This window comes from Pelecanus crispus, chromosome 7, assembly GCF_030463565.1.
Source record: "Pelecanus crispus isolate bPelCri1 chromosome 7, bPelCri1.pri, whole genome shotgun sequence".
In the NCBI taxonomy this organism is placed as follows: domain Eukaryota; kingdom Metazoa; phylum Chordata; class Aves; order Pelecaniformes; family Pelecanidae; genus Pelecanus; species Pelecanus crispus.
Genome location: NC_134649.1, coordinates 39,990,657 through 40,018,014, shown reverse-complemented (window position 1 = coordinate 40,018,014; position 27,358 = coordinate 39,990,657). Strand labels below are relative to the sequence as shown.

General features: G+C 46.2%; 1 protein-coding gene across 1 annotated transcript in view; it reads left to right on the top strand.

Annotated features, from left to right (window-relative positions):
- The window catches only part of GRIP2 (glutamate receptor interacting protein 2), a 152,925-nt gene that overhangs the window by 96,968 nt on the left and 28,599 nt on the right, over nt 1-27,358 (top strand). Inside the window, exons 5-14 of the mRNA XM_075713804.1 lie at nt 2,682-2,768; nt 3,064-3,139; nt 3,740-3,885; nt 10,665-10,812; nt 11,536-11,705; nt 15,722-15,847; nt 16,757-16,909; nt 17,139-17,325; nt 22,715-22,860; nt 23,522-23,602. Of these exons, the coding sequence (XP_075569919.1) occupies nt 2,682-2,768; nt 3,064-3,139; nt 3,740-3,885; nt 10,665-10,812; nt 11,536-11,705; nt 15,722-15,847; nt 16,757-16,909; nt 17,139-17,325; nt 22,715-22,860; nt 23,522-23,602 (1,320 nt within the window). The remainder of the gene's footprint in view (nt 1-2,681; nt 2,769-3,063; nt 3,140-3,739; nt 3,886-10,664; nt 10,813-11,535; nt 11,706-15,721; nt 15,848-16,756; nt 16,910-17,138; nt 17,326-22,714; nt 22,861-23,521; nt 23,603-27,358) is intronic.

The following is a 27,358-nucleotide window of genomic DNA, read 5'->3' as shown; positions in this document are numbered from 1 at the left end:
TTTTGATGTTCTGCCTTCATCTGCTCGCAGCGCCACGGTGGATGCTGCAGAGCTGTGTGCAGTCAGAGCAGAGTGCTTTTTCCAGCACAGTGGGTGCCTGTTCATGCACACCAGTGGGAGATGGCTGATTAGGTCTGTCTTGCCTCAGAGTGACTTGGTAGCAGAGGCCAATCTGCCTCCTGATGCTGTTTCAGCTTGTTTTTCTTTTTCCCTTTTGGAGTGTGGCTACAGGAGATTTTATTCAGTCTTAAGCATGTATTGCCAGATCCTCTTTTCTGAACTGCAGCAAGTGCTGTTTTTCCTCAAGATGCATTGAAATGTTACGTGTTTTCAGAAGGGAAGCTGAAGCAATCTGCTTTCCAGCTAAAGGGCCTCGACAGAAGCTGGCAAGCCCAACGCACATTAACAGGGCTTGTGTCCTGATGTGGGATACTATGTGGTCTTGCACTCATTTGTTCTGATTAAAACAAATTCCTTGATACAGTTTCTCATCACAGTCTTTCTGTTATGAAAATTATCTCCCCACTTATTACTCATTTAGTTACCCAGATCAATCAGAGGATGATTGGGCAGAAGAAATAGAACAACTGAAAATAAGACAACAGGACAAACAAAACCAATGAAATCTAAACATTTTGCCCCAGATAGGAAGCTATCTTACACTTTATAGCTTTCCTATAGCTACTGCATTTACATGAAAAGTATTGAAAATATAAATGACCATATAAAGCCCTAAGAAGAAAAAATATAATCTGAATTAGCTGAATCTCTATCTATCATCCCCCTCTCCTCTGCTGTAAATGTTTGTTAGCTTTTGCGTACAACCCTTGCCTACAAACTGTAGCTCAAGTTTTCCATGTTCTCATGCTCACTAGAGAGGACAACTCTTAACCTTTCTCCTTAGCTGTGAGCTTGGCTATCAGGAATCTGATAAGCTGTACTTACCAACTAAGGAGCAGTGCCAGTACCGCATGGCTCAATCAATAGCAGCAATGCAAAATGTCCCCACCTCTGAATGAGCAGGAAGAGCACACTGAAATAGTGACTTCTCTCCAGTAAGATTATCTATGCTGTTTATGACTAATCCAAACAGAGGCATGCAAAATACAGGGAATTGTCAATCATTGCCTTGCTCCAGTTCATTGTGGGCTTTTATCTGCGGTGAGAGTTTGTTATTGCTGTGTGCACACACCCCCCCACCCTTCCCCTGGGCAAAGAACAGAAATATAGTGCAATTCAATAGCTTGTGCTTGTGGGTTTGAATTTTTCTCCCCACTTTGTAAATTCCTGCTTTAGAACAGACCTTGCAAGTCCAAGTCTAGTTTTCAGGCCACTGTGTCATATCATCTCTTTCATAAATAAACCAAACCCTGCGTTAACACTAGCTTAGGTTTCCCTGCTCCCCACTGACCTTATGAAAGGCTGTTGCAGAACTTCATGCTTGGGTGCTTCGGACAGAAATTGGATGGTTTCTGAACTCATTTGTGGATGTTTTATACCCTCTTCTTGGTATGTGAGTATCACCCCTTAGCTGGGAGCCTTCCTGTGCCCTGAGCTTTTCCCTTCTAGCATATTTCTAGGCTGTGTCCCTGTTAGCAGTCAGTGCGCAGCAGCAGCAGGAGCAAAGTGGCTGTGTGGGGGACGGTGTTTTGGGGGTTTATTTGGCCTTGCTGTAGCCTTGTCCCCAGGGCTGTCTGCCTGCAAGGCAGTACCATGCCTCCACAGTACGTCTTTAGGGTTAGTTTAACCCTAATTTGTGTGCAGGTTGCAAGCCCTCTGGGTACTTGGCCGTGAGGACAGTGGGGAGATTTGCTTCAAAAACCCCCTCCTGAGCCAACACTGGCGCAGACATGCCTAGGGGACCCCTCAGCTCCAATTTGCCAGGTTGAAGTCAAGCTCTTAGTCTTTTTTCTGATTATCCTTGTGGCCATTCATTGCACTTGGTTTGAAGATTAGGAATTGATCTTTTCGGAGTGGACCAGGCTGAAATGCCATGTGCAGTTCTGGGTGGAGAAGACTGGGAAATTGTCCCGTATTCACTGCAGTAGTTCAATAAATCATTAAATAGCAGGGGATGGCAAAGGACGGAAACAGTTTCTTTCTTTTTCTCTTTACTTTTGTACATTAAATAGTACTGTGTATTTAACATAAAATTACTGAATTGCCCCTAGGATCAGTTTAAAGGATTCACTTAATCTTTTTTTTAAAGTCAAAATATGAGAGGTAAGGGAAAAAACCCCAACCTTTTGCACTGAGGATTTCGGATTTTCATTTTCTTTAAGGTCAGCCAGTGACTTGATTCCTTACGCTGCTGCTGGGTTTTTTTTAATAAGTTTCCATCTGTGGCAGAAGCTTCTGGCTTTTGAGTAATGCTGAATGCATTAAAGCCAGTTGATAAATGAGATGGTTTTACTTGAATGTCAGAGTATTAACCAAGACAAATTTGAGGGGAGATGCACAATACTGAGCTGGTGAAATCATCCTAAAACATGATGGTTGGCTCTGGTGAAGGTTCACGCATCCAGGTTGGGGTCTTTTTGCCTCCAAACAGGGAAGATACAAGATGTGTATTGGGCTGGACTTTCATTTCAATGCTGTTTGGATGAATTTTGGTATTATTTTGCAGGGTGGTGTGAAAAAGATTTATCTGGGGGTAACTGGGTCTTCCTCTCTTCCTTTAGTGCCAGAGAGCAGTGCTGGCATTATTCCCAAGACCATCGAGGTGTCCCTCTACAAGGAAGGCAACAGCTTTGGCTTCGTGCTGAGAGGTTAGTGCCTTCTCCAGTGAAAAACAAAGGGGGACAAGCACTGGCAGAGGTGATTTGGAAAGCAGGAAGAGACAAGTAAGAAGATGAATGTCATAAACCTCAGCTGAGAAGCGAAAACCTGTCCTGGAGAGCATCCCATGCAGCCTTCAAGGACTGCCAGCTGCCTAATCCAGGGCGGTCTTTCTCCTTTCAGGCTGCGTCAGCTGTTATGTGATAAATGTCTCTTCTTTTCTGAGCATTCTCATTCAGACTTTCAAACCTCCAGTGACTGACGGCTTTCCCGGTTTGATTACAGGGGGAGCCCATGAAGACTGGCACAAGTCCAGACCGCTGGTGCTCACCTACGTGAGGCCAGGTGGCCCAGCAGACAGGTAATGCTCATGTTGCACCTCCAACATTTGCTTTCACAAGACAGACTAGCAGGTCTCACCATGCTCTTGGACGTGTGTCCTTCTTGTCCTCCTTGCTGGTGCCTCCCCAAGGCTTCTCAGGCTGGTGGTGTGGAACAACACAGGTGGTGTGGGACCTGTGGGCTGCAGGGAGGATGGGTCCAGTGCTCATAGCCTGACCCACACGCGGATGTTGTAGTTACAAGCAGAAACTCCTTTTCCAGAGGCAGCCGCTTAATCAACCCTGTGCAGATGAAGAGCTGACGCTGTGTTAGAAAGCAGGAGGCAGTCTACCTATTCTCATGCTGCTAATTTAATATGATGGGCCTGGTACTATAAATAACCCAAACTATTGTCCCAAGCAGCATTCAATTCCTACAGGATCAAAGTAATTGACTTTTTAATATATGTATACACACACACACACACACGTGTATATATGTATACACACACAAAAAATAGATAAGTATATTAAATATATATACAAAATACAGATAGATACATAAATATATGGAGAAAATAGATCTAAATATAAATAAATACATATACACAAAAAACCTTTTTGCCTGTGGCTTCCTACAGGGAAGGGTCCTTGAAAATTGGGGACAGGCTGCTGAGCGTTGATGGGATCCCTCTGCACAGCATGACCCATGCTGACGCCCTCAACATCCTGCGGCAGTGCAGCCAGGAGGCACTCTTCCAGATCGAGTATGATGTGACCATCATGGGTAAGGCCAAGATAGTTGTGGTGGCATTTTCTCTGACTGCCTGGAAAGTATGTGAGACTTGACACAGTAACTGGGATACTCGGTTTCAGTGGAAAAATTGCTGAGCAATGTGCTGCCAACATGGGTGTAAGGGGTAGAGTTCAAAGCTGGCTTAGTTGAATGCATTTGAAATGCCCTTATCCAGTGATGTGTCTTGATGGGAACGATGACTGGTTTTAGAGGAGGTGGAAAAGGGGGATTTTCTAATGTAGGCAAAGAGGGCATAGGAGAAATTAGAGTTAAAGGGCGCTGGAGCACTCTGCCAGCACTGCAAATACCACTATTAAATGTGTGCAGGGGGGTGAGCTGCAGGCAGAGACTTGATGTGGCTGTGGCTTCGGTTCTGAATTTTGATCCTGCTTAATTCTGGAGCTATTCCCTTTCTTAGAAATGTTAGTTCAGATCTGGTTCTGAAATAAATGAGGGGTGATCAACTGATTGACCCCAAATAAGACAGCATTTACTGGAGGGCAGACGACGGGTATTTCTAAAAAGTGTTCTATGCAGTAGATATTGTTTGAGTGTTTGGAGGATTGGTGGTTTTTTTTTTTTTTATTTGATTTTCAGTTTCAAGCCCTGGGAAAGGGTTTATTATTAGCAACTGTAGAGTCATTTTGAGCTGGCTTCGTGACACACAGCTGTTACTCTAGGGAGCGTCGTTAATGAGTTTAAGGTTACCACAGAGTCCGAAGCTGTGTTGGTTCTGGAAGCTTGTTGAGCTGTGCATTAGATTTTGATGTTGCATATATGTCTGCAGAGGGGTTTTTGCCTCCACTGGAGCCACAAGCTGGACTAGGTTGGAGTCTTTTCTGCAAATCTCACAAACCAGTCCAGCATGTCTGAGCCTAGGGTCCAGCAAAGAATAGGAGTCCGTGATATCAGGTTGTTTTCTGATTTGTCACTGAGAAGGGAAATAAAAAGGATCTGCAGCCGAGAGTTTAATACCATGCCACCTCCAAGGAAAGAGAGCTGAGAACGCCAGAACTCACCCCATGTAATGTGCAAGAGGGTTGTACCAGTTTAAGGGAGCTCCTTGTGCCAGCCCTGAGGGCTTTCTGCTTCCTTTTGAGTCTCCTTCTCCCAGGCTTTCCCCTTCCTTTCAGCAGAAACTCCACAAGAGTGGACATACTGGGTCTCTCCTGGGGGAGGAGGCTGCCAGGACCTGGGCAGCTGTATGCCACACAGACACGTACTCCTCTGGGGGAGCTGGAAGGAAAACCTGATGCCTCGGCACTTGCCTGCACGCTGCCTGGCTTCTGCCATGTACCGGAGCAGCTTTTCTTTAGAAATTGGCTGGTATTCATGAAAAAGAGGAGATGCTTAAATGTTGGAAAACAGAAACTACCCAAATCCTGTTTTCTACCTTTCTATGTGATTGTAATTGTGATAACTCTGCAGCGGTCAGTAAAGGATGTCTGTTCCTCTCCTCGCAGGCTGGCTGGGCTGGCAGCCCTGCCCTGGGGGAGGGCAGGTGGAGTTAAGGAGGGATTTGCACAGAGCTGTCAAGTCTGAACAATTAATGGTGCCTGGGAAATAGGCTTTTTGGGGGTTTTGTTGTTTGTACAGTCCCTTGGTGCCTATGTTGCAGAATGTTGGTTGTTTTAAAACCTGACTTGGAGCAAAAATAGCCATGAAGGTGTCTTGGTATTTCTTCTTAAGTAACTCTCCCACCTAAAACTGTTAGGGTTGAGTGAACACAGAGCGATGGCAGGGTTTTATGAAATGATTCTCCATCTCATGTTACTGTACAGTGGACCATGGCCAGATACTTCCCAAGATGTAAAAACAACCCCTTTCGTAGGTAATTTCTGCACAGAGAGTGCTTCTCGCCAACCCTGTAAAGGGATATACTTGCCCTGCTTTCTTTTAAGGCAAGATGGTGCAGAACATGTACTTTAAAACAATCTCTGCAGACAGTTTTGCCAGGCAACAGCTAATAACTGCAACAGATGAGTGCATCATCCCCAAATCACAACTATTACAGACATTCTCTTTACCATCTACAGGAAGATGGTGAAGGAAGGGAAGAGCAGGTGCTGGAAGCAGTGTGAGGACATTATTAACCTGAAGGCAGCACTCCTAATTTCCATTTGAAAACTTGGTGAAGGGGCTGGAGGGACACGTGGCCACACAGTTCACTTGATTCATTCTAAGAGCTGGGGATGCCACCATGAAGAGGTGCTTGGCCTGTTCATCCCCAGGGAAAACAGAGTTTTTTGCATTGCGCTCACTCTCCACTGCAGCCGTACACACTGGGGTGGTGTGGGCAGACCCTCGAGGAGGGGAAGTTGCTGCTGCGGGGGAGTGTTGAATCACGGCATTCCCCAGCTGGCTGCGTGGTTTCCAAGCCAAAATTGTGCGCTGAGGATGAGCTGCATGGGGCCAGCCCTGCTCTTGATGTGAGGGACGCGGCAGCTGCTTGCCACCACCACCGAGCATCCCCTGGCTGTCGGGCTTTCACCGGGGAGGCCAGCGTAGGATGGGGCCGCAGCAGGCTTTTAATCAAATTGGCTGAGATTTCTCAAGGTCACCAAAGGAATTGAATTAATCTGCCATTTCCATTTAAAAGGAGTGTGAACTGGGCATGCACCTCCCTTGGGCATCAGGAAAGTCTCTGCCCTTTGCTGATGCCAGATAAACGTTGCAATGAACAGATGCTTCCCTGTAGCGATACTCTATCTTACGGGTCTTTTATAAAAGGGGGAAAAGAAATTAAAAAACCCTAACAAATAAACTGATCAGCCAGAAAACAGTGGGATTTGAATAGTTACTCTGTAAATAAGCTGTGTGTGCCATGACATGAGGCACTGGGCTGCGAGCCTTTAGGATTGACTCATGGAGGGGGGAAGCTCTCTGCCAGAGATGATGAATGAGCAAAGCAATTTGCTGTGTCCTTCTCCTCCTCTCCCTTCCCCTGGCTGCCCCTCCGCCCATTTGTTTTTAGGCTGGAGATTTTTAGGCCTGCGAGGCTCTCCTGCTGATGGAGTGGAGGCCTGGTAGTGTCCCACAAATGGGTGACCTCTTGGCCTCTGCTGAACGGTGGCAGGGGATAGGGCCTCAAATGGAGCCCGTGAAGTCAGAGTGATCGCGAGCCACTGGGCTGTGTCGGGAAGGAGGCAGCTCCCTGGTTTCGTTCTTCTAGGAGTTTTTGTTTTCTTTTGTTTGCATTTGCAAGGGGGTTGCCTCCTCCCTCCCCTCCCTCTCCTCCTCTTCCCTAAAGTGCATTACAGCAGGGAAAAAAATCTCTACTGGCACACCTCACTTATCCCCCAGGCAAGTGCTCAGAACACTTTCCAGCCTGGTTACAAGAGCATCCCTCCGTAGGGAGGTGAGCAAAGCCAGGTGGGGCTCAAGGAAAACTAGTGCAAGAAGGAAAAAACCCCACAGTATTTCCTCCAAAATAAGCTGTTGAGAGGAAGATCTTTAAGAAAACACCTGCCAGCCCCCAGCTTTGAGTGGTGGTGTAACCAGCTTTCCTGTACCTTTGACACTGGGGGGTCTGGCTGCCTGGAGCAGTCTCTGCTTTCCTTATATCCAATACAATATTGGTGAGTACCCCTCAAGTGTATGGGTATGAGCGGGTTTTGCATAGCCCTTTGTGTCCTCCTGGGGTCAGCCAGGTGGACAGGGCGATGGAATTTGCTGTAGTTGAGCAAGTTTTGGTAGGCTTTCCTCTTTCTGTTTTGGTGGCGAAGATTAGAGGGTTGATTAGATCTGTAGTCAGTCACCTGGTGGCTGCTGAATTTTCACTTGAACATTTTGAAATGGCTGGAATTTGGGTTTGGAATGAAAAATGCAGGCAGGATTTGGGGCCACATGTTATGTGGGCTTCCGGGACTGATTCAGGCCAGAACTGCTGATACTGAATGTTACAGGTTCCTATTTAGTCAATGCCACCTAAAAAGAGCAAATGTCTTCAAAAAGGTGGAGGGCATAAAGGTTTATTTGGTTACGAAAAATATTGGTTCTGAAGATGGGTGAAGATAGCATATGTGCTTTCCCCCAGCAATGTCAGGAGATGTAACATCATTCATACAGCAACAGGGAACCGGAGAGGGATCCTCTTCTGGACCCTTTCTGACTATCCACTGAACAAATATGTATTTTGGACAAGTTGCATGACAGCTGTGCCTCAGTTTCCCAGTCTGTAAAATTGTACCATCCTCCTCTGGGAAGCACAATTCATTGCTTGCAAAACACTTTCAAACCCTTACGTGACAATCTGGATGCCAAGGCAGCATACACATATATAGTTTTTCTGTTCCTTGGTAACAAAACCCTAGAGAAACGATGCAAGCTGCTGTATCTGTATTAAACTGGGTGTCACTGGCCTCGATGATGCTTGTTCTGCAACAGTGTGATTTTTGGCCTTCAGTACATGCTGAGCAGCATCTGAGTTGATTATCTCGTGAATGCTGAGCCTCCAGAACAACTGCTTAGAGCCTCTTGGCTTGTGAGAAAGGATCTTTCTTTAAGTAAGGTGAGATTTGCTGTGAAACACAGTAGAGCTGTGGATACCTTTTCCACCGATGCTGGGTGAGGTTGCACCTGTGCGTGATGGTGCAAAAACACCTCATGGTGCCAAAGCAGCAATGCGAATTGACTCCCTACAGTAAGGTTATTGCATGGCCTGCCCTGGCCTCTCCGTGTTTCTTTTTAGATTAGCTTGGGTGTAATAGCCCCATGTTAATCACGCCTCACAAATATTGCTAAATTGCAGACTCCTGACCTTTGATTTGAGCCAAATCTTTCCCTAGAATAATTAATAGAGGCTTGGCTGTTATTTCCCCAACAAATGCCTCTATAAAATGGATTTGGAGCAATTCTTTTCTGTGCCATTGGAGATGAGAATTAAAAAGGATGGCAGGGTGGCCCGTGCTGTGTGTGGTGGGAAGAGGGACCGTAAGCTGGAGGCAGGACTGTGATTTCCTACAGTCTTATTGATACCTAGGTCCTGGCATGGGAGAAGGTATCCAAAGCCCTTTCCTCTTCTCATTGTGCTGAGACCCGCCCTGAGAAACACTTGGCAAAGCCAAGAAGCTTGGATGCTGGGTAAAACCGAGAGGAGAAGGTATTTTCCTTGCAAAGAAAGGTCTACCACTCCAGCATGCTTTTTTCCATGATTTCTTTTTTTTCCTATCTCCTTCCCTTCAGCTGGAGAAATGTAAGTTTCTGTCCCTCTTCAGAGGATATGTGCTGGACACACATGGGTGGCAAAAACAACATATAGCTGATGTTTGCTGTTGGAAGAGGTACTCAGTCTCTTGGTGCTTCCTTTGCTAATGAAGGCTTAAGTGCACCTTCCACAGGCTTTAGCTGGGTGCTTTGTGTATCTTTGGACTGAATGGGGCTGTGTTTTTTGTCAGGGCCTGCAGGACTCCCCAGTGGTCCTTTTCAACAGAGAATAAGCAGTGTTTTATTTGAAGCCTGCATAACCTTTAACATGGCTCATTCCTCCTCCTTCCTCCCCTGGGAAAAAGGGCGCTGAGAGTAGACCAGAGCCTGAACATCTCCTGGCTGATCCCTGGGGGAAATTTCCAAGGGACATTTCTGTCTCCAGAGTCTCAGCATCTTCAGGAAAGACCTTGCTGCAGCTTAGCTTCTGAGATTTGCATCAATGCTCCTGTTTATCAGAGAGCAAGAATGAGCCATGCCTCAAGTTTTGGAGCCAAGTAGCATCAGCATTTTTAGTGGAGCATAGGTTTGGAAAAGAAAAGCTTTACTATGAATAATTAAGGGCTGAGGAGGCATCAGGCTCTCAGAGGGCTCTGCTGGCCTTTCCTTTGAAGCAGATGGCTGGGTTTCCATGAGGTGCTCTTTTGGGGGGGGGGGGGGTCAAACTACACATGGGGTGCTGGTTGTAGGTTGTGTGGTGGTGATAAGACGTTTGTGAATCCAGCCTTTTTACCATGGCTTTAGGTAATCTGGAAGCAAACGTGTGTAATAGAGGTGGAGGGAATTTCTGTCTAATCAGCCAGAGACACAGGCTTTCTTTTTCCTCCTCCTTCCTCAGAAGAGATGAATAGGTATGGTGCAGGCTTATGCTAACAGGTGCAATTTCGTAGGAGTTTCATAGTCTCACTTACAGCATCTGTTAAACTTATTGCAGAAATGCATCATTTAAATATGAGTTACCCCTGTATTGTCTGATGAGAGAGAGGAGGCTTTTGTAAGCTTGTGGGTAGGTAGCGCTATGTCCCTGTCACACTGGAGGAGCTGAAATGAGCAGCTGAGGCAATATTTTGAAGCTGGTGCTGAAGCACACAGGAGTTGACTGACTTCTGTGGAGGTCATCAGCACACAAGACTTCTGAGTACTTTAGAAAGTGGGATTGTGTTTCTTTGTGCCTTTGTTTGGGAAGAAGCCTATAACGGTGATGTCCTCCTGATCTTCATTTTTGTGCTTTTAATACTGGTGATGTGACTGCTGCAGAGCATTTGAGCAATCTCTTCCTCGATCTTGCTATTTAACCCCAAGAAAAGAGGCAGGGGGGGTTGTTTCCATGAGTGAATTATGTTGTAATATCTCTTCACTTCATTATCATATATATTTTGTGCAGAAGCAATTTTACTTCTTGAATTTACTTCTTTGTTAAGTTACTGTGTGATACAGACTGTAGGATGTCCAAACTACAGGTTTGCTGACACACATGGCAAGTCAGCACTATTGACCTACCCCCTGCATTTAGAAATGGAAAAGGCTGTATGAGAAGTGTCTTCAGATGCTCTCTTGTTTTGCAGATACTGTAGCAAATGCTTCAGGTCCTTTACTAGTTGAAATAGCAAAGACTCCAGGGTCTACACTAGGAATCACACTGACGACAACCACGCACCGGAACAAGCAGGTCATTGTCATCGACAAGATCAAGCCGGCCAGCGTGGTGGACAGGTACAGATCTGAACAGTCTGCTCCTAGCTCTGCTTTTCCTTTCTCCACTGCTTTTTTGTCCCCTTGTTAGTTATATACCATTCTTCCCTGCCTCACCTTGAAATGGCCGTGTCCACATGTTCTTAGCACTGAGTGTGCTAAAAATATCTGACCCAACACCAGTGGACCCTCCTCACCAGGAATGAATGTAACTCAGTGCATGTGAAAGCTGAGCTCTGTTTTAAAAACCTCAGATCTGACTGCCCTGGAGCTGTGGAATGGCAAACACCTATTCTGGAGACTTCTGGCTAGAGCCTTTTCGTGATGGGCAAGTCAGCTAGTCACCCTTTACATGGGGATACAGAAAGACAGACCGTGATGCAGCCCTACCTGTGGTTAGTTGTGTTGCTGAGCTGAACTGCTGGCTTGTAGGACTTAACTGCAGTGCTGGGTGAGCCCTCAGTTGTCCAGACTAGCTATGAGTGGGCACTAGTAAAAACTTAGAAGACCTTTCCTAAGCCACCAGCAGCACTGACTCAAGCATGAACCGTCTTAGTTGGTATTTGGGGCAACACTTGAACCTAAGGTTCAAATTGGAAGTAAAAAAAAAATGAAATAGGAAAAAAAATTCACATGAATTCACACAATAATTCACAGTTGGATTTTGTATGTTTCTACTCCCAACTGTAAAGACATGGATTTTGGCCATGTATATAATTACCTCTCTTGCTGTTTCCTTTGCAGATGTGGCGCATTGCATGTTGGCGACCATATTCTCTCCATTGATGGCACAAGCACAGAGCACTGCTCCTTATTAGAGGCAACTCAGCTCTTAGCTGCCACTTCGGAAAATGTCAAGCTGGAGATATTACCTGTTCACCAAAGCAGGCTGCCTTTGAAGCCTCCAGAAACAGGTGTGTCCTCTGTGCAAACACTGTTGGTTGCCCTCAAAACTCACTTAAGGTTCCGGCTTGGCTTCTTGCTGCTTTTGAATGCCAGCAACAGACTCCAAAGAGAGACATCTGTGGAGGAAAAAAAAGGATGTTTTGATGAAATGCATGTGATTAGATGACGTTCTTCAAGGATGTGAATAGGAAAAAAAGGTAACATCTGTGCTTGAATGGGGAAATTGGAGCTGGGAATCCCAGGGTTTTGCAGTGCCGAGTGCTGTGCAAGCCGCTTCCTTAGTACCTCAGATAAGAGACTTTAATTGAGAGGGAGGAAAACAACCTTGGTGCTGGCAAATCTATTTCCAAGCTCCGTTTTTATTTGCTGATGCCTGGTAAGGCTTTATAAAGGACATGTCAGTAGCTAGGCAGGATCCTGCTGGACTTCCTCAGGAAACAAAGCTGTAACACAAGTGTTCACCTTCTGGACCAGCCTGTTTGAATGGCCACTGTGTCTGAGCAGCCAGGGGTAGACTGAATGCATCTGTAGCTGCTGCTTTCCATCACCTCCCACTAAAGGGATACTGGGAAAAAAATTCTATCTCCAGTGAAATCAAGCCCAAAATGCCTGTAAACATCATTAGGAATTCACCCTGATGAGCATCTTTGTCGCCCACCTTTAGTTTTTCCTTCCACATGAGAGGCTGACTCAGGCTCTCATATAAACTTCATCGTGAACATAGCCTCAGTACAGTAAAAGTAGATTTGTTGCAACTCTTGCCTGAAGTTTTGTTACAGTTCATACTGGTGGTCTTGTAATTCAGGTGTTTCAGGCATGACTATTCAGTACCAGCCCCTTTTGTAACCATTTTCAATCGCTTGTCCCTCAGGAACATGCATTTTAATAATATTGGTGCACAGTAGCCCCAGGCACAGCTCTTCTTTCCATTCTCTTCTAGGATGGTTTGGGGAAAGGGAGAAAATATCTGTGCTGTCTTCTTTAACATGATGTGGTGAAACATAAAATCTAATAACATCTCCATGTCTAGAAATAAATCTCTTACCTGTCCAGTCCAATTTGTGCAGAATTAAAGCATTTTAACAAAGGGGATGGATGACTTGACCTTTGTGCCCAAGAAAGAATGGAAAGCTATAATCCTTTTTCAATGGCTGTTAAAGTGAACTATTCTCTTCCTTCCATTAGTGCCCTCGTTCTAATCTCATTTCAGAATATATACATTCAGTAGCAGCTCAGGAGGAGGAGGATCTGTGGAAGGACAGCTTGATGTGTTCAGAGCCTTTTTACCCAAAGCTCCATACATCAGATCAGTTTGCTGTGGCAGAAATACAGAACGCAAACTTGGGAGAATAATTGCAACACATGAATATGAAAAAAAAGGAATATAACAATTGTTCCCACTTTTGATTAAACTCTTTAACACGTGAAGGATCATAAGGAAGGATGCTGCTCATGCACATGGCTGTTAGGAGGCAGAGGTGTGTGGTTGGAGACCAGTACTTGGGCTTGAATCTTCACCATTGCTGATGGGGATGGGAAAGGTAGGTGGTGGGGACAGGAAGAAAAGTGCTTTGGGCAAGAGGAGCAGCTCACAAAGCAGTGATCCTTAGTGGCGCAACCAGCCACGGCACCATGCAGCCCATGGTGAGCAGCTGAGGAACCACACCAAAGTTGACAAACTGCATTTGGATCTAGGAGAGATGCTGCTTTCTGCTCCAGATGCTGAGTGCCAACTCTATAGGCTGCTTTTTCTGAGTTTAGGGAAACAAACAGGGCAGTAAGGAAAAATGGGCCATGCAAAACCAGTTATGGTTGGCAAGAGAATGAAGCCCGGAGAAAGCAGCTGAGGAGAGGAGACCATGCAGACGCATCCCTGTTCAGCACTTGCATTACTGAGTCCTTCCAGTGTGTGCCTGCATGGGGCCTGTTATATTTTTTAAATGTGGCTCCTCGTGCAATCAAAATTCAGTTATTGAGGAGGTGGAGAGGGATCTGAAGCTGCAGCTGCCATGCAAAAATACAGTCTAATGCTGAAGCACAGGATTTGTCAAACTGAGTTTGCATTTTCTGTGGCTCTGGGGTCATTTGGAGAATTTGTGTGAGGATTATGCCCTGCTCACAAGATCAACGGGAGCGGATGGTGCCCAGGAGGAGTGCTGGGATGGATGGGTTTCCTCAGGCAGGGATGATGTTCGAAAGCTTGGGGAAGACTGTTGTAGGCTTTTATCATAGACTTGTCCAAAATCTCTTCTCTTCCCCAATGCACTGATAGCTGAGTTTCAAAGGCAATTTTTTTTGTTGTCAGATATGAGCTAAGAATTTATAGACAAATGGGAGAGTGTTAATTACTATAAATGGATTAAATGATTTTGTATATATGCCCATAAGCTCTGTCCTGCAGGTTCAAAGTGTTTAATTTTATTAAAAACTTTCCTTTTTGTCTAGATATAGCTACACTTATTAATTTGATTTTTGTTTTTAAAAGCTGTCTGGCTCTGAATTTACTTTTGAATCCACAAAATAGAAAGCTCAGAGCTGGAAGTGTATTTTTTAAGAGCTTGATGGACTAAGTGCTAAACTCACTAAATGTTTAGCAAAGACTGAATATAATCACAATATTGGTTGGAAAACCTGACCTAAATCATTTGATGCCTGTGATGCATGCACACAAAATGGTTGTCCACTGTTAAAGGCACTAACAAGATGACCTTCAGATGAGATCTCTGGATGGACTCACTAAATAGAGTCCCTGTCCCAGGTTTGTACCCTCAGAAAGTGCTGGTAGCACCAGCGCTGGTGGTTTTTCTGCCTACTTGGAGGACACAAAGCCTGGAGGAGATCTCATCCTGGAAAGGTGGTTGCCAGTCAGTGCAAGTGGTTGCAAGGTTAAGAGCTCTGTGATAACTCATGGTTCCAGCAACGCTCTGCTGTGGGATGCTGTTCATGCTTAGCTGAATGAAAGAGACACTTGCAATCTTGCTCGCTAGCCAGCAATTCCTCTCGGAAGAAAATAGATCCAGACAGCATGGTGCAGAGATTTGAGAGAGAAAACCCAGTGGTGCTGGGCAAGCAAAACCAAACTGACCCTGTGTTGCCCAGGGGCAAAAGGAGCGTCCATGAGAACGGACAAGGGACCTGTGCCTGACGGAATGTTTGAGGCACTCCAGAGGAGACCTGTGGCATCGTGACCTGATGTTGCAAAGCCAGAGTTCCTGGACAAGGGAATTCCAGATGATGGATGTCATGCTGCAACAGATTTCTGCCAACATGTGCTGGGCGGGGTTGAAGCTAAATCAGCTGTGTGGCCTTGAATAGAGTCTGCCATGTTGGTGCCATGTTTTACTTTACTGTTTGCCACAGTATTGGCATCTCTTCCTGTGTCAGTTGCCCTCTGTAATTGCCTTTAACCAGTGATGTATAAAATCCCTTCTGTTCCGGTGAGCTGGAGGTGGCCCTCCGCTACTCCTCTCTTTCATCCATATGTGAACCCTGCAATGGATTCCTGGCCAAGAGCAGCCACTAAACAACCAAACGCTGAAGCCAAGCAAAGTGCTCAAAGCAGTCCTTGGCACGTGCGGAAGGCGTTGTGCCTTGTCCCTGGGAGGGCAGCTGTGGCAGCAAGGTGGGAAACAGCACAAGGAGGTTTCCCCAGTGCTGTCGGATAATACCGATGGCCTCTGCGGGAAACTTGTGGCTGGAGGGAGCTTCTGCATGTCGCACAACAGACTGCAAATGGTAATGACATCTGTGGGCTGCCAGCACAGCTTTGTCAGGCCGTTGGCTCTGGATGTGGAGTTTTTTATGGGGAAGGGGTGGATTTCTGCCACTTTGCATCAAGTGTCATGAGGTTACGTGGGGATGCGTTTTTGCTGCTGGGGCTTGACACACTGTGGCTGGGTTCTGACTTGTTCAGAGCTAGTACGAGGCTCTTTTCGACAATCTCCTGGCTTATGCTTCTTACCTTTTCTTTCTCTCTCTTCTCCTCCCTGCCTGCGGTGATTTCTGCTCCCCTGGGTGCCATCAGTCAAGGTGCAGAAGAGCGACCACCACCACTGCTGGGACCCCTGTGTCAACTACTGTCATACCCACCACCCCGGGCACTGCAAGACACCCACATGGAACCAGACGTCCGGACAGGATTACTGCAAATGTAACCCCAGCGCACGGTGTTGCCCCCATCCCTGCATGTGTTCATTCATGTTGTGCCCCTCCATTTCTGTAATATCCAATTCCATAGCCACAGGTGTCAGTTGTTTCCTCCTTGGTCATCTGCACTGTTTTCACAGGTCCAGTGCTGAGGTGCAAAATCAGTATCTGCAGCCCAGCACGTGCAGATCTGGTAACTACAGTGACAGCGGTGTGCTGGGCAGACCTGTGCTCCCATCCTCTAACCCCCCACCCCAGTGCCTGGTTTCATATGGGCAAGGGCAAAAATGAGTTGCTATGGGACAAGGAGAGCAGGCTCTGGTGGTGTGTAGGAGCGTGGTACATCAACACATCCTGCTCAGCCCTGGTGCCACACATGTTAGCAGTGGGATTACAGCTGGTTCAAAATCTGTCTGTAAGCCCACCTCTTGCAGGAAGCAGGCTCTGTTCAGTCCCAGGTTTCTTGTCTTATGACAGTAAGATAGGGAGGAAATGTTGCTCTGTGTGTTGGGAAGCAAACAGGACAGCCCAGTTGCTCAGCAGCTCAAGTTCAAGCTGTGGTTTCTCTTTCTACGTATTTAAGGTTTGTTAGTGCCATTGTGCCAACCTGCTGTTGGCTGCCCTGCATCCATGATGCACTTCTCACTTGGTGGCCTGGGTGCTGCAGTGACAGACAGCCCAGTCACTGGAGCCACTGCACACCAGACAGCAATGTCCATCTTGAGCCCAAGCCCACTCTCACAGCTCTTCTGGAGCTGCAAGCCCAGGACAAGGTTCTCACCTCAATCTTGAGCCCTGGAACTGGGAAGAAGGAGCTAGTCCAAACACATTGGGTGTTTGATGAACACCCATTAGATTAACCCACTGCTGCACTTCTCTGCACACATCCTTAATACACTCTGTATTTCCCCAGCTCTGGTGGCTGCCACCTTCTCGTCTCCCACCATGAATGCGCAGGGCTTCCCCTGCCAGAACTCAAACACACTACCTCGCAGCTCCCACCCCATGAGCCCCCGCACCACCATGCTGAGGAGGAGGCAGAAGAAGAAGGAGCACAAGAGCTCACGTAAGAGTGGTGGTAGGCTGGGTTGGACGGGGTGTGCATGCTTGCCTTGCTGTCCTTATTGTCCTTATTGTTGTTGACTGTTAGCCGGGGTAGGACCGCTCATCTCAGCACTGTCAGTGCCTCCCTCATCCTTGGTCACTGTCCCCACCACTGCTAGACTGAGGTCTGTGACCGGACCTGCCACGTCAGCGGTGGCTACCCTGACCTTCTGCCTCTCTCCTCCTCTCAGTGTCACTGGCCTCCAGCACGGTGGGTCCTGGCGGGCAGATAGTCCACACGGAGACAACAGAGGTGGTGCTCAGGGGAGACCCTTTGAATGGCTTCGGACTTCAGCTCCAGGGAGGCATCTTTGCTACTGAAACCCTGTCTTCCCCACCTCTCGTCCGTTTTATTGAGCCTGACAGCCCGGCAGAGAGGTTAGAGACCTTGCCCTTGGATGCTGATGGTGCTGCTGCTGAACATTTCATGGTTTGGTTTGTTTTCTCTCCTCAGAGGCTCATTTAGATATTTACTATCATCCTTGTAATATCTCCCATTCTTCACTGGGCATGGTTTACTGTCACTGCCATTTCTGCACTCGTCGGCTGACCGCGGCCTCCCTCGCATCCCAGGTGAACGTCTTGGCACCAGGCTGCGGCTGTTCTGGGAGGAGGAGGAAGGGAGCGTGTGTCTGTGTGAGAGAGCCATTCCCATTCCTTTTTTTTTTTTTTCCTTCCTCTTTGAAAGATAAAGCTTTTGTCTGCGTGCAGAAAGGGCAAAGATCTAAACAAGTGGGCCCAGCAAAGTGTTTTCTGCCTGGTTTCATTGTAGCAGAGCCCAGCTATATAAATTGGCCTAAAAGTGAGGTTTTGAACTGCAGAGGAGGGCTCTGGTTGAGGAGCAGGTAGGCGCTGCATTTAACCACTCTTGCTTTTGGCTCTATAATGCTGGGAAAAGAGCAGAATGCTGTGTGTCACCCCCCGGGAATACCAGGAGCAATGACTCCTCCAGCGGCCGAGCCTCAGCTCAGGAGCTCTGGCTGCTCTGGCTAAACTTTTTCCAATACCCTTGCTGGCTGGATTTAAAGTTTGCTCGAGTGTCTGTGCACTACGATGTAGATACCCTCTAGCAAGGTTGTTTGTACTAAATGGACCGGGTCCCAGCATGGCTTGAGCTCTTGTGGGGCAGAAAGGAGAGCTGGTTTCGTAGGCAGATGGAATCATGAGGGGTGAGCAAGCTGGCACTTATGCCCCCATACTCATTTCTCTTCCTGCCTGTGATTTCCCTCCTGCCTAGGGGTGCCTGAGGTGCAATGATGTGGCAGTGCTCAGCGCCTGCTGCAGAGACTTCCTTGGGAGGAGAAGTCTCCAATGGCCTCATCAGCATGTGCTGATGGTTTGGTGTCCCCAGCCCAGCCTGGGAAAAGAGCACACGGGGGAGTCATATGTCAGGGAAAGCACCTGCAAAAGGATAATACAAGTCCTTGCTGTGCAGAGCGGTCTCTGTGTGGTACCTTCTCCAGGCAGCTGATGCAGAGGCAGGGAGGAGCACAAGTGCCTGGCACTTCTGTCTGTGGGAGGACGGCGATAAGGGGCTGGCACAGGAAAAAGAGTTGTCCTGAGTGATATGGGTTAAGAGACATTTCAAAAGCCTTTTATGCCATTTGTTTGTTTGTTTCCAAACAGGGTTTAAAAAGGAAAGTGATGGTATTTTGGTTTTTTAATCCTCTATTACCAGGGTGAATTTGGCTCACATTGCAAAGCACCAAACTCCTTTTATAAAAGGCAGGCAGCAACAAAGCCTGCTGTCCCAGGGGAGGAGCGAGGTATGCTGCAATCCGCTTGGCTTTGGTTTAGGCTTTTGCCAAGCCTGGAGTGAAAGCAAAGACTAGCAGTGCAGTCTTGCTTGGCTTTAATGTGTCACACACGCTGCTCTCCCTCTCGGCTGCCCACCCAGCAGGATTCACGCTCTCCTGGCTGCCACTTTCTGGCGACAGGGAGCAATCCTCTCTGTGTTTGCAGCCTAGATTGGATTTGGGGATTAAGCCTCTGCTGTGTATTTCTTCCTTTCCTAGACTGCGCTGCTCTTCCTAGCTGGCAGGAAAACACTGTCTTTTCCTGCGCATCTTGAAGAGATAAGTGCACTGGGTTTGCAGTGAGGTGAAAAAGACAGCTTTATGTTTTCACTTCACTTTTTGTTTCTTGCTATCCCACAGAACTTGTTTGCTCCATCCTTCCTAGATACCTTATTCCCTGCCCTTGAGAGGTTCTGCTATAACTGCAACCCAAGACATTAGAGCCATTTTTCTCCCCTTTACCAAGCCAGGCTCTTGGCTGAGGCTGGGCTATGCTCTTTCTTGTGCTACAGTTGTTGCCCTTTGCAAAAAAGTTTGAGTGGTGGGGATACAGGGATCAGGCTCAGCAGCCTGGGTCTGTCCTGCATATTCACACACTCCTGCGCAAGACCTGTGAATCTGAATGTGCTGTTGTGCAAGGGCATGACCCACAATCACTTCACCCATCTGCCTTGCTATGGAGGAGCTGCCTCTTGGATGTCTAGCAAATTTGAGTGCTACCAGGGAGGAGGATGGCATCACCCTCTTTTCAGGGAGGTTGGGCTGCCTCACATTTATTATCTGGTTTGTACTAGCTTGTGGCAGGCAGTTTGAAGCAAAAGTTCTCACCTCCCTGACTTGTGATTTGGTTTACAGCCAATAGCCTCTAATAGACCTCCCTCCCCACCTGTTGTTTTGTTTCCTGGGTGCAAGATGAAGCCTTTGGGCTCCAAATGAGACAGTGATTCAGCCCCTGTTATCAGCAGGGAGGGTAGAATAGGAAGATGCCTGATGTCCCCTCTTGGCTGCCTTGAAACACGCAGCTTTTGTGTCCTTCCTCCCCCAGTTGTCATTGACAGCAGTGGGAGAGTATCTGGCTTCTCCATCGCGGTATCCAAAATCAATGCTTCCTGCTGAGTTATGTGTTTCCTAGCTCTGCTCAGATACAGTTTTTTGATCATTGTGTTTCTGGCTTTTGAGTATGAGTAGTTTGCAAAAGGAAAGTTTAGCAGCTGTGTGAAGCTGTCAGTAAAGCTTTGATCTTTTGGGGGCTGGGACCCACCCACTGAGGTGCAGACACAGATGTACAGACATACACAGATGTGCACGTCTCACCTGTGCAGGCCAACTTGGGGGCGTGCAAGGGCATGACGGATTGGTTTCTGCAGTCAGTGGTATGGCTATGGTCACAGCTGCTGCCACTCACCCCACAGCTGGAGTGACCATGCAGATGCTGTTGATACTGGGTGAGATCTTTAGTGCATATCCTGCCTGAGGCTTGAATTTGCAATGCTCTGCATCTAGCAAGACGTCTCCGCTGCTCTGTTGCTGTCTTTGAGCCCAAGAAATGAGTCATGACAAAGTACAAATCTCTGCAACCCCAGGGAGACATTCCCATCAATCTCTGCAACCCCAGGGAGACATTCCCATCATGGACTCCAACACATCCAAAAGGCTGTCTTTCACTCTGGGAGATGCCTGTACTCTTGTTCTTTCTGATTTTAAAGCACTTCTCCTCCCATGATCTCAAAGCACTTTGTGAGCTCTGATGTTAGACCCTGCATCTCTGAGACAAATGACCTCTCTTTGGGAAAGCCATCCAAAAAGTCCATGTAGGATCCCACAGCAGAGCCAAGGAGAGGTCTGCAGGAGCCTTGGCTCCCAGGGCCCTGCTCCCAGTGCAAGAGCACATGACAGTTGGAAGCTGGCGTCTCTGGAATTGTTCTGAAGAGTTATCGAAGCACATTGGGTCTCCTTGCCCTCATGGAGGGAGCCAGAAGGTTGTGGCTTCACTCCACAAACTTTTATAAACCTGCAAGACTGGGGCTTAAACAACCATGATTGACTGAAGCTAATAGTAAAAGAAATAAAATACTTCCGACCTGACAGAGGTATTGGCTGTAAAACAGTCAGGGAAATCTACTTTGAGTGAAGAAACACAAGAAACAGTTGTTTTGTGAGAAGGCATCTCTGGTGGAAAAGGTGGCAAACGTTTGCTTTGGTGCTGAGTAAAAGTATCCTGGGATCTCGCAGCTGTTGCAGCTGAAACAGCGGTGCCAAAATGGATTGTGTCCTTGTGCGACCTTGAAATGACAAAGTGATGGCTGTGTGATGCCGATGTTGATCCCTCCTTACTGAAAGGTGTATTCTGGCTATAGCGAGAGAGCTCTCAGTGCTAGAGAAGGCGTCTCTCTTGTACTCCTTGCCATCTTCATATTTGTAGGCTGATACTTCTAAGCACATCTATGTGGCTGCATATCCACAAGTCCAGTAAAGGACTGTAATTAAACCTGATGTAATTTATTCGCAAGGGTGGATTCATTTATACAGCATAGAGTTGTCTGTCCTAATCCAAGTGTCTTTGAACAAACAATTCTGAACTTACATCTCATAAAATAACCAGCGTTTTTCCATGGGTGGCAGGAACTCAGGCAGCAGTGTAAATATACTGCAAGTTTAATACCTTCCTACCAGTAAAATAACCTCCCTAGGCTCTCTCCAAACTTGCTCGTATCTCAACTTTTGATGGACACCGGCAAAAACTGTTGTGCTTGTGCATTTTCCTTGAATTTGGATGTGTGCATTTTTTCTTGATAAACCTGGCCTTTCATATATGTCCTGTTGTTTGGAGGTGAATAATAAATACAGCCAGTGTCTGTTGCCTTTGATGTTATCTTTGTGTGCCCAGAAGCTGCATACCATGTTTTCTTACAATTGAATTGGGTGTGAGTGATGAAGAGTGGCTGGAAGGATTAGCAAAAACCAAGCTGTCTTCCGTGAAATATCACTGGAAGTTGACATCTAGAAAGGAGAGGGCAAAGGATGTGCTTGATTGTTAAAGAGCAGGGGAATAAAGATTCTCTGGAGAAGGCTCAAAACAGGATAGCTGATGCCTTCTGTGAAATCTTAGTGGTAAAATAACTCCAAATGTAGAGGTGAACCCTCAACCTATTTTGGAGACTACTCTGTAGTTTATATTAATGATGAAAGAGGAAAGGTTTCCCAAGCTCTGCTCAAGTAGGCAGCCTTATAGACAGGTCATGAGTGGATAATCTGAAAAGATGTGGTTAATAGCAAACAACTGATGAAGGGTGTGGAAGAGAAGGAAGATGAGTAGTTGCCCATGGCCAGTTACAGGGAACACTACACTTTTTATTTTGTAGAGCCATGGGCCAGCTCAGTAAGGTGGAGGATTGTCTTGCTGGTGTTACAGTATATTTTAAAAAAAAAAAAAAAAAAACAAAAAAGAAAGAAAGAAGGGAGGGTGAATATTGAATGTCGTGGTTCATGTGTGAAAAAAAACTTGCTTATAAATACAGAGGGGTCCCAAGGGACAAACCATGCAGTAGCAGTATATCTCTGACATAGCCTTGCCATCGTTTTTCTTCCAAAGTAAAATAACCTGCTGATGAAAGTGGGTCTAAACCAAAAACCCCAAAGTGCCAGTTGTGGTTATATGGGTGGGATATCACATCGGAATAATATTGGCCTTTCAAGGTAGTTAAACAGTATCAATGTACATTTGGCTTCCAGAAATGCAATTACAAGAGATAAATGATTATCCAGTTTGCTGAGACATTTCAGTGAGTTCATTGGCTTGTAGCTTCAATAGTAGCCATGTATTAAGCAGAGGACTCGTACAATTTTCAGTGCCATTAGTTTGAGTTTCAGAGGGCGCAGGCCCACGGAAAGAGCTATATACTGTTAGATAAGGTAGGAGGGCATGTGCTCTTGCATTTATCACTCTCATCTTTTCCCAATGTGGACTGCAGGTGTGGGCTGCTGCAAGTAGGAGACAGAGTCCTTTCTATCAATGGCATTGCGACTGAGGATGGGACTATGGAGGAAGCTAATCAGCTTTTACGTGATGCCGCGCTCACGAACAAAGTGGTGCTCGAGATTGAATTTGATGTCGCAGGTATGTGCCAAAGGATTGCTGCTCCTCACTACCAGCAGGACTCTGCCAGTACCTTTCCTAACCTGTAGGAGGGAGTGTATTCCCAAAAATACATGAGTTTTTTGCTAGAGCTCAGAGGGAAGAACAAGAAGACCCTGTGAGGACCTTTTCCATTTCTCATTGTTCTCTAATGTGCAGTGAGATGGAGGGTCCTTCTTCTGATCTTTTCATAAATGCCTTGTGCTCACCACTTGGCACCGAGATAAGCCTAAGGAGTAGATGAAGGGCCACCTGCACTTTAAATATTTGCCATTAATATGTATAATATTTATATTAATTTATGGCCTTGAAGCAAGGAAGGAGACAAAGCTATTGGCTGGGGCTAAAGTGCAGCTTTGTATTAAAAAAAAAAAAAAGTTTTCTTCCTTTTATCTTGACAGAACTGCCTCAGTCTTGAAATACAGCATGATGTGAGCATTTCTCTTGATGTTCAGAGCATGTATTTTTAATGAGAATCCAAATTTTAACCTGAAGTCCACAGGGCCTTGAATAACAGCCTTATTTGAACCAGTAAAGCTGAGTTTTACAGGCTTGTTTTTCTTGGTTCCAAAGAAACCGTCCATGCAACTGAAAACTCTCTCTTTTCTCCTATTTTCTTTTTCGTCTGTTTTTGGTTTTATAGAGTCTGTCATACCCAGCAGCGGTACTTTCCACGTTAAATTGCCCAAGAAAAGGGGTGTAGAGCTTGGAATTACAATCAGCTGTAAGTATTGCTCAGACTTGTGCTAGCAGTTGTAAGAGCTGCTGCTTTCCACCCTGGCACATTGGAGGGGCCCAGGGGAGAGATATAAGATTACGTGGGGTTTCCTGGTAGCGCTCACAGTGCTTGTGATTTATCCCATGCTGAATTAGATGTGTGGTTCCTGCCTCCATGAGCTGGCGGCTGCAGAGAAAAGCAGCTGCATGAAGGGTTTGGGCAAAGAATGCATCTCAACTGATCAGTTGGTCTGTGCTGCAGACTAATATTATATTATATTATATTATTAGTAATATTATTTTAATTTCCTTTTAAAAAAGAATTGCCTGGATCTGGTCGGACCCTTGCAGGGAGAGGTGGAGGGGGGAGAGCAAGTGTGAGGTGAGCCCACAGCTTGAAAGGTAGACAGGGGAAACTGCCAAGAGGAGGAGGAGGGTGAAGAGGGCGGCTGGCCTCAGAAGTGGGGGGAAGGCACTTTAGGGTCAGGAGGGTGCTGGGCAGTTTGCCGGGGGTCCTTGTGTTGACTAACCCCAGCCATGGAGGAGGAGATCCATGTGCCAGTACTTGGTGGGCACTGAGAGAATGAGACATGAACATTTTTCTTTCTTTTCTCTCTTCTCTGCTGGCTCTTGATTAATTATCTTTGTTTCTCTTCAGAAGTGCATTTGTCATTTAAAGACGTTTTGGCTTCTTTGGAGGGGATGCTGTAAGGGGATGATATAGGCAGATCCATCCCAAATTTCTGGCCAACTAGGGGTCTTGTTATGCCTTGCATCAGTTAACTTTTCCTTTATGGCAAATGTGAGCAGGTCTCACGTCACTCGTCTCTCTTCCGCTGCTGGGTAAACTGAGTTGAATCATCTCAGATTTGCCCTGCCCAGAGGCTGCCACCACCTCACAGCTGAAACAAAGAAACTTGTGAGACTGCAGTGATGGGATCTTGCGTCTAAGCCCTCAGGAGCATGGACCCAGCTGTGTCTGGGGAATTGCTAGGTACACTTTAAAACTAGGTTTCATTAAAATAGATAAGTTATTTGTAATTACCTCTTGGCATTTACAGCATTAGTCAGTGAGTTAATTGGAGGTGTTCTGGTCTAAGTGGGGTGATTCTGAGGAGTGACTTGAACATCAACAGGGTGATGGCTTTGCACCCTGTGTTATTTCTTCTCCCTCTTCCCAGCTTCCCCTATTTGTGCCCTGAGGGTAATCCTGAGAAATAACAGTACAGCATTTAACATTTGGCTTGGTAGCAATTACTGTCTGAAGACATCAAAGTGCTTTCTGAAAGCAGCAGGATACCCGTAACGACATTTCACTGATGGGGGAGTGGGGTGCAGTGCAGCAGCCCAGCGAGCGCGGGGTTCCCAGCCTGCAGCCCTGCCCACTGTGCTGGTGTTGCAGTCTCAGGTAGCAACCTAGGACGATGGATCTGGTAGCAAAAAAATTCTGGCTTGAGCATGGCCAGGGTTTCACCCCATTTAAGCTTCAAAGCTTAGTCTGTATCTGGGGCTGGAGAGCAAAAGAAACTTGGGAGTTGCAGGCAAGAATATTAGTTTTTATTTGTGGAGTCTCACTTAAATGGAATCTGCTTCAGATATACATTTACACTTCAAATGTGTTTTTATGTTGAAAATGTTTTCATTTGAGATTTGTTTAAAAAATTGATTTCGCACACTTTTTTGAAATCACCACTAAATAGAAAGAAACTGACCCCTGGATTTTAAATAGGTACCCATTTTCCAACTACAAAGCAGTTTTTTAACAATATAATAGATTTGATCTTTTTGATTGTTAAACATGTTTGCAGGACACTGTTTAAGTAATGCATATGCATAAACTTAAGATATATTTCAGTCCTTTGCTGAGCCAAAGCCAAAATTATATTTACAAATGGAGCAAAAGACAGTCATCCAGAAAATGTGGTGGCAAGGATGAAATGCTAGTTGAATCCTAATTCTGTTTTCATATATTAGTCCATATAAGCCTATGTCCACATGACCCTTAGCAAATTAGATCATAATTTTGTCACTCTGCCTCTGACTGGGCAGATAAATATACCAGATTCAAACATTAAAATCAAAGCAAGCAACCTTATGGTAAGTACCTCCTGCAGAGACATGATGTGCATGCAGGAGTGTGATGCAAGCAGCAAGAGAAAAGAGGTAAAAATAACTCTGTTTTGCTCAGTTCCTCCCAGTTCTGCTGATTTGAATGCTTGTATAGATCTAGAAACAGCTTTTATAGCTTTTCTTCTGACAAGGAAAAGTGTGTAACTACTGTTTCAATGTAGGGGACTTGGTTTACTAGCCTCCTACATTGGATTCCTGTTCCCTACTCTCGAAAACTGGGGCAGGTTTAATAGATGACCCCCTGCACTGTTGTAGCCACAGAACTGGGTTTGTTCATAAACTTTGTGGTCCAGCTACACTGTAGATGAAAAATGAGTTGCTTTCGTTGAGTTTTACCTCTTGGCTTCAGCAGGCTCATCTGTAGTTAATTCTTCTGTCTAGGAAGGTTTGCCGCTGCCTTCTTACATGGACAGAAAGTGTTACGACCTCATCAGAGGAGCACTACGGAAATAAAAGCGATCAAGTTCTTGCTGCGCTGTGGCTCTCAGAGCTAATCGGGAGATGGGCTAAGTAAAGGGGGGGAGAGCAGGATTCTTGATGGATGCGTTGGAAGAATTCGTGTAATGGAGCTGGCTGCGGGAGGAACCATAAATCTGCTGGAAAGCCTCATAAAAGGGCTGAAAACCCAGGAGGTTTTTGTGTGAGCAGGGCAGGTGCTGCTGGTTCTGGGATAAACATACAGAGAGGATCTGTGCTTGCTCCTGGTGAGGGGTAGATGTTTGCTGAGGGCACTCATCTTCTCCAAGGTCTCTGGGTTTGCTAGAAAGAGAAGGCTTGGGCTGGGCGAGCCCCCAGTTGTGGTCTGTGTACATGGCTGTGTGCACGCAAATGGGTTTCTTCCCCCTGCTCAAACACAATGTGGCAAAGGGATGCAGCAAATTAAGATGTATGATGCAAATATTTGCATATAGCATTATTTCCTCTTCTGTTCCCCAAAGGATGAATAGGAAATCCAAGGGGTGAGTCCTTTGCTGGCTCTGCTTTGTACTTCTGTGGCATCTTCGTGCCCTCAAGCCTCATTTCAGTCTCCTATGTTTGTTAAATGAAAATTAGTGAAGTAAAACACCAAAGCTGCCTCGTGTGCACTGCTTCCTTGAACTTCGTCCAGGGGTGAAGGGACAAGAAGCCAGCAAAATTGGTCTCGTTTTCTCCATACTCCAGTGCCCCGGTTTCTGTCCCAGGGAGAAGGCTGCATTTGTTTGTCAAACAACTGCTCTGCTTGAAGAGCAAAGTGTGTACTCCTTTCTGCTCCGCAAGCTTCAAAGAGCTGTGTGGGCTGTGAAGCTCAACTGTTTGCAGAGACCTCAGAGGTGCTCTGAATGGTGGGGATGCAAAGACATGCAAACTGAGATTTTTGTCACAGGGGTGTGAATATTTGGCTCTTGTTAGCCTGAACTACTCGTTTCCATTAGCAGAACACATGCTATAAGTGCTCTGATCTTGCTGGCTGCATTCAGTTCTAATGATACAGTTATGCCTTTGTAGGTTTTCTGTAAATCTTTTACAAATTAAAATCTCCAACAGTGAGAAGCTAATAGTTATGTATTCTCGTATGTTCAATGCTTGACCTCTTAAAATAAGATATGGATTTGTTATTAGCCTCTGGAAAATGGCAGTTGATTACATGAAAGAT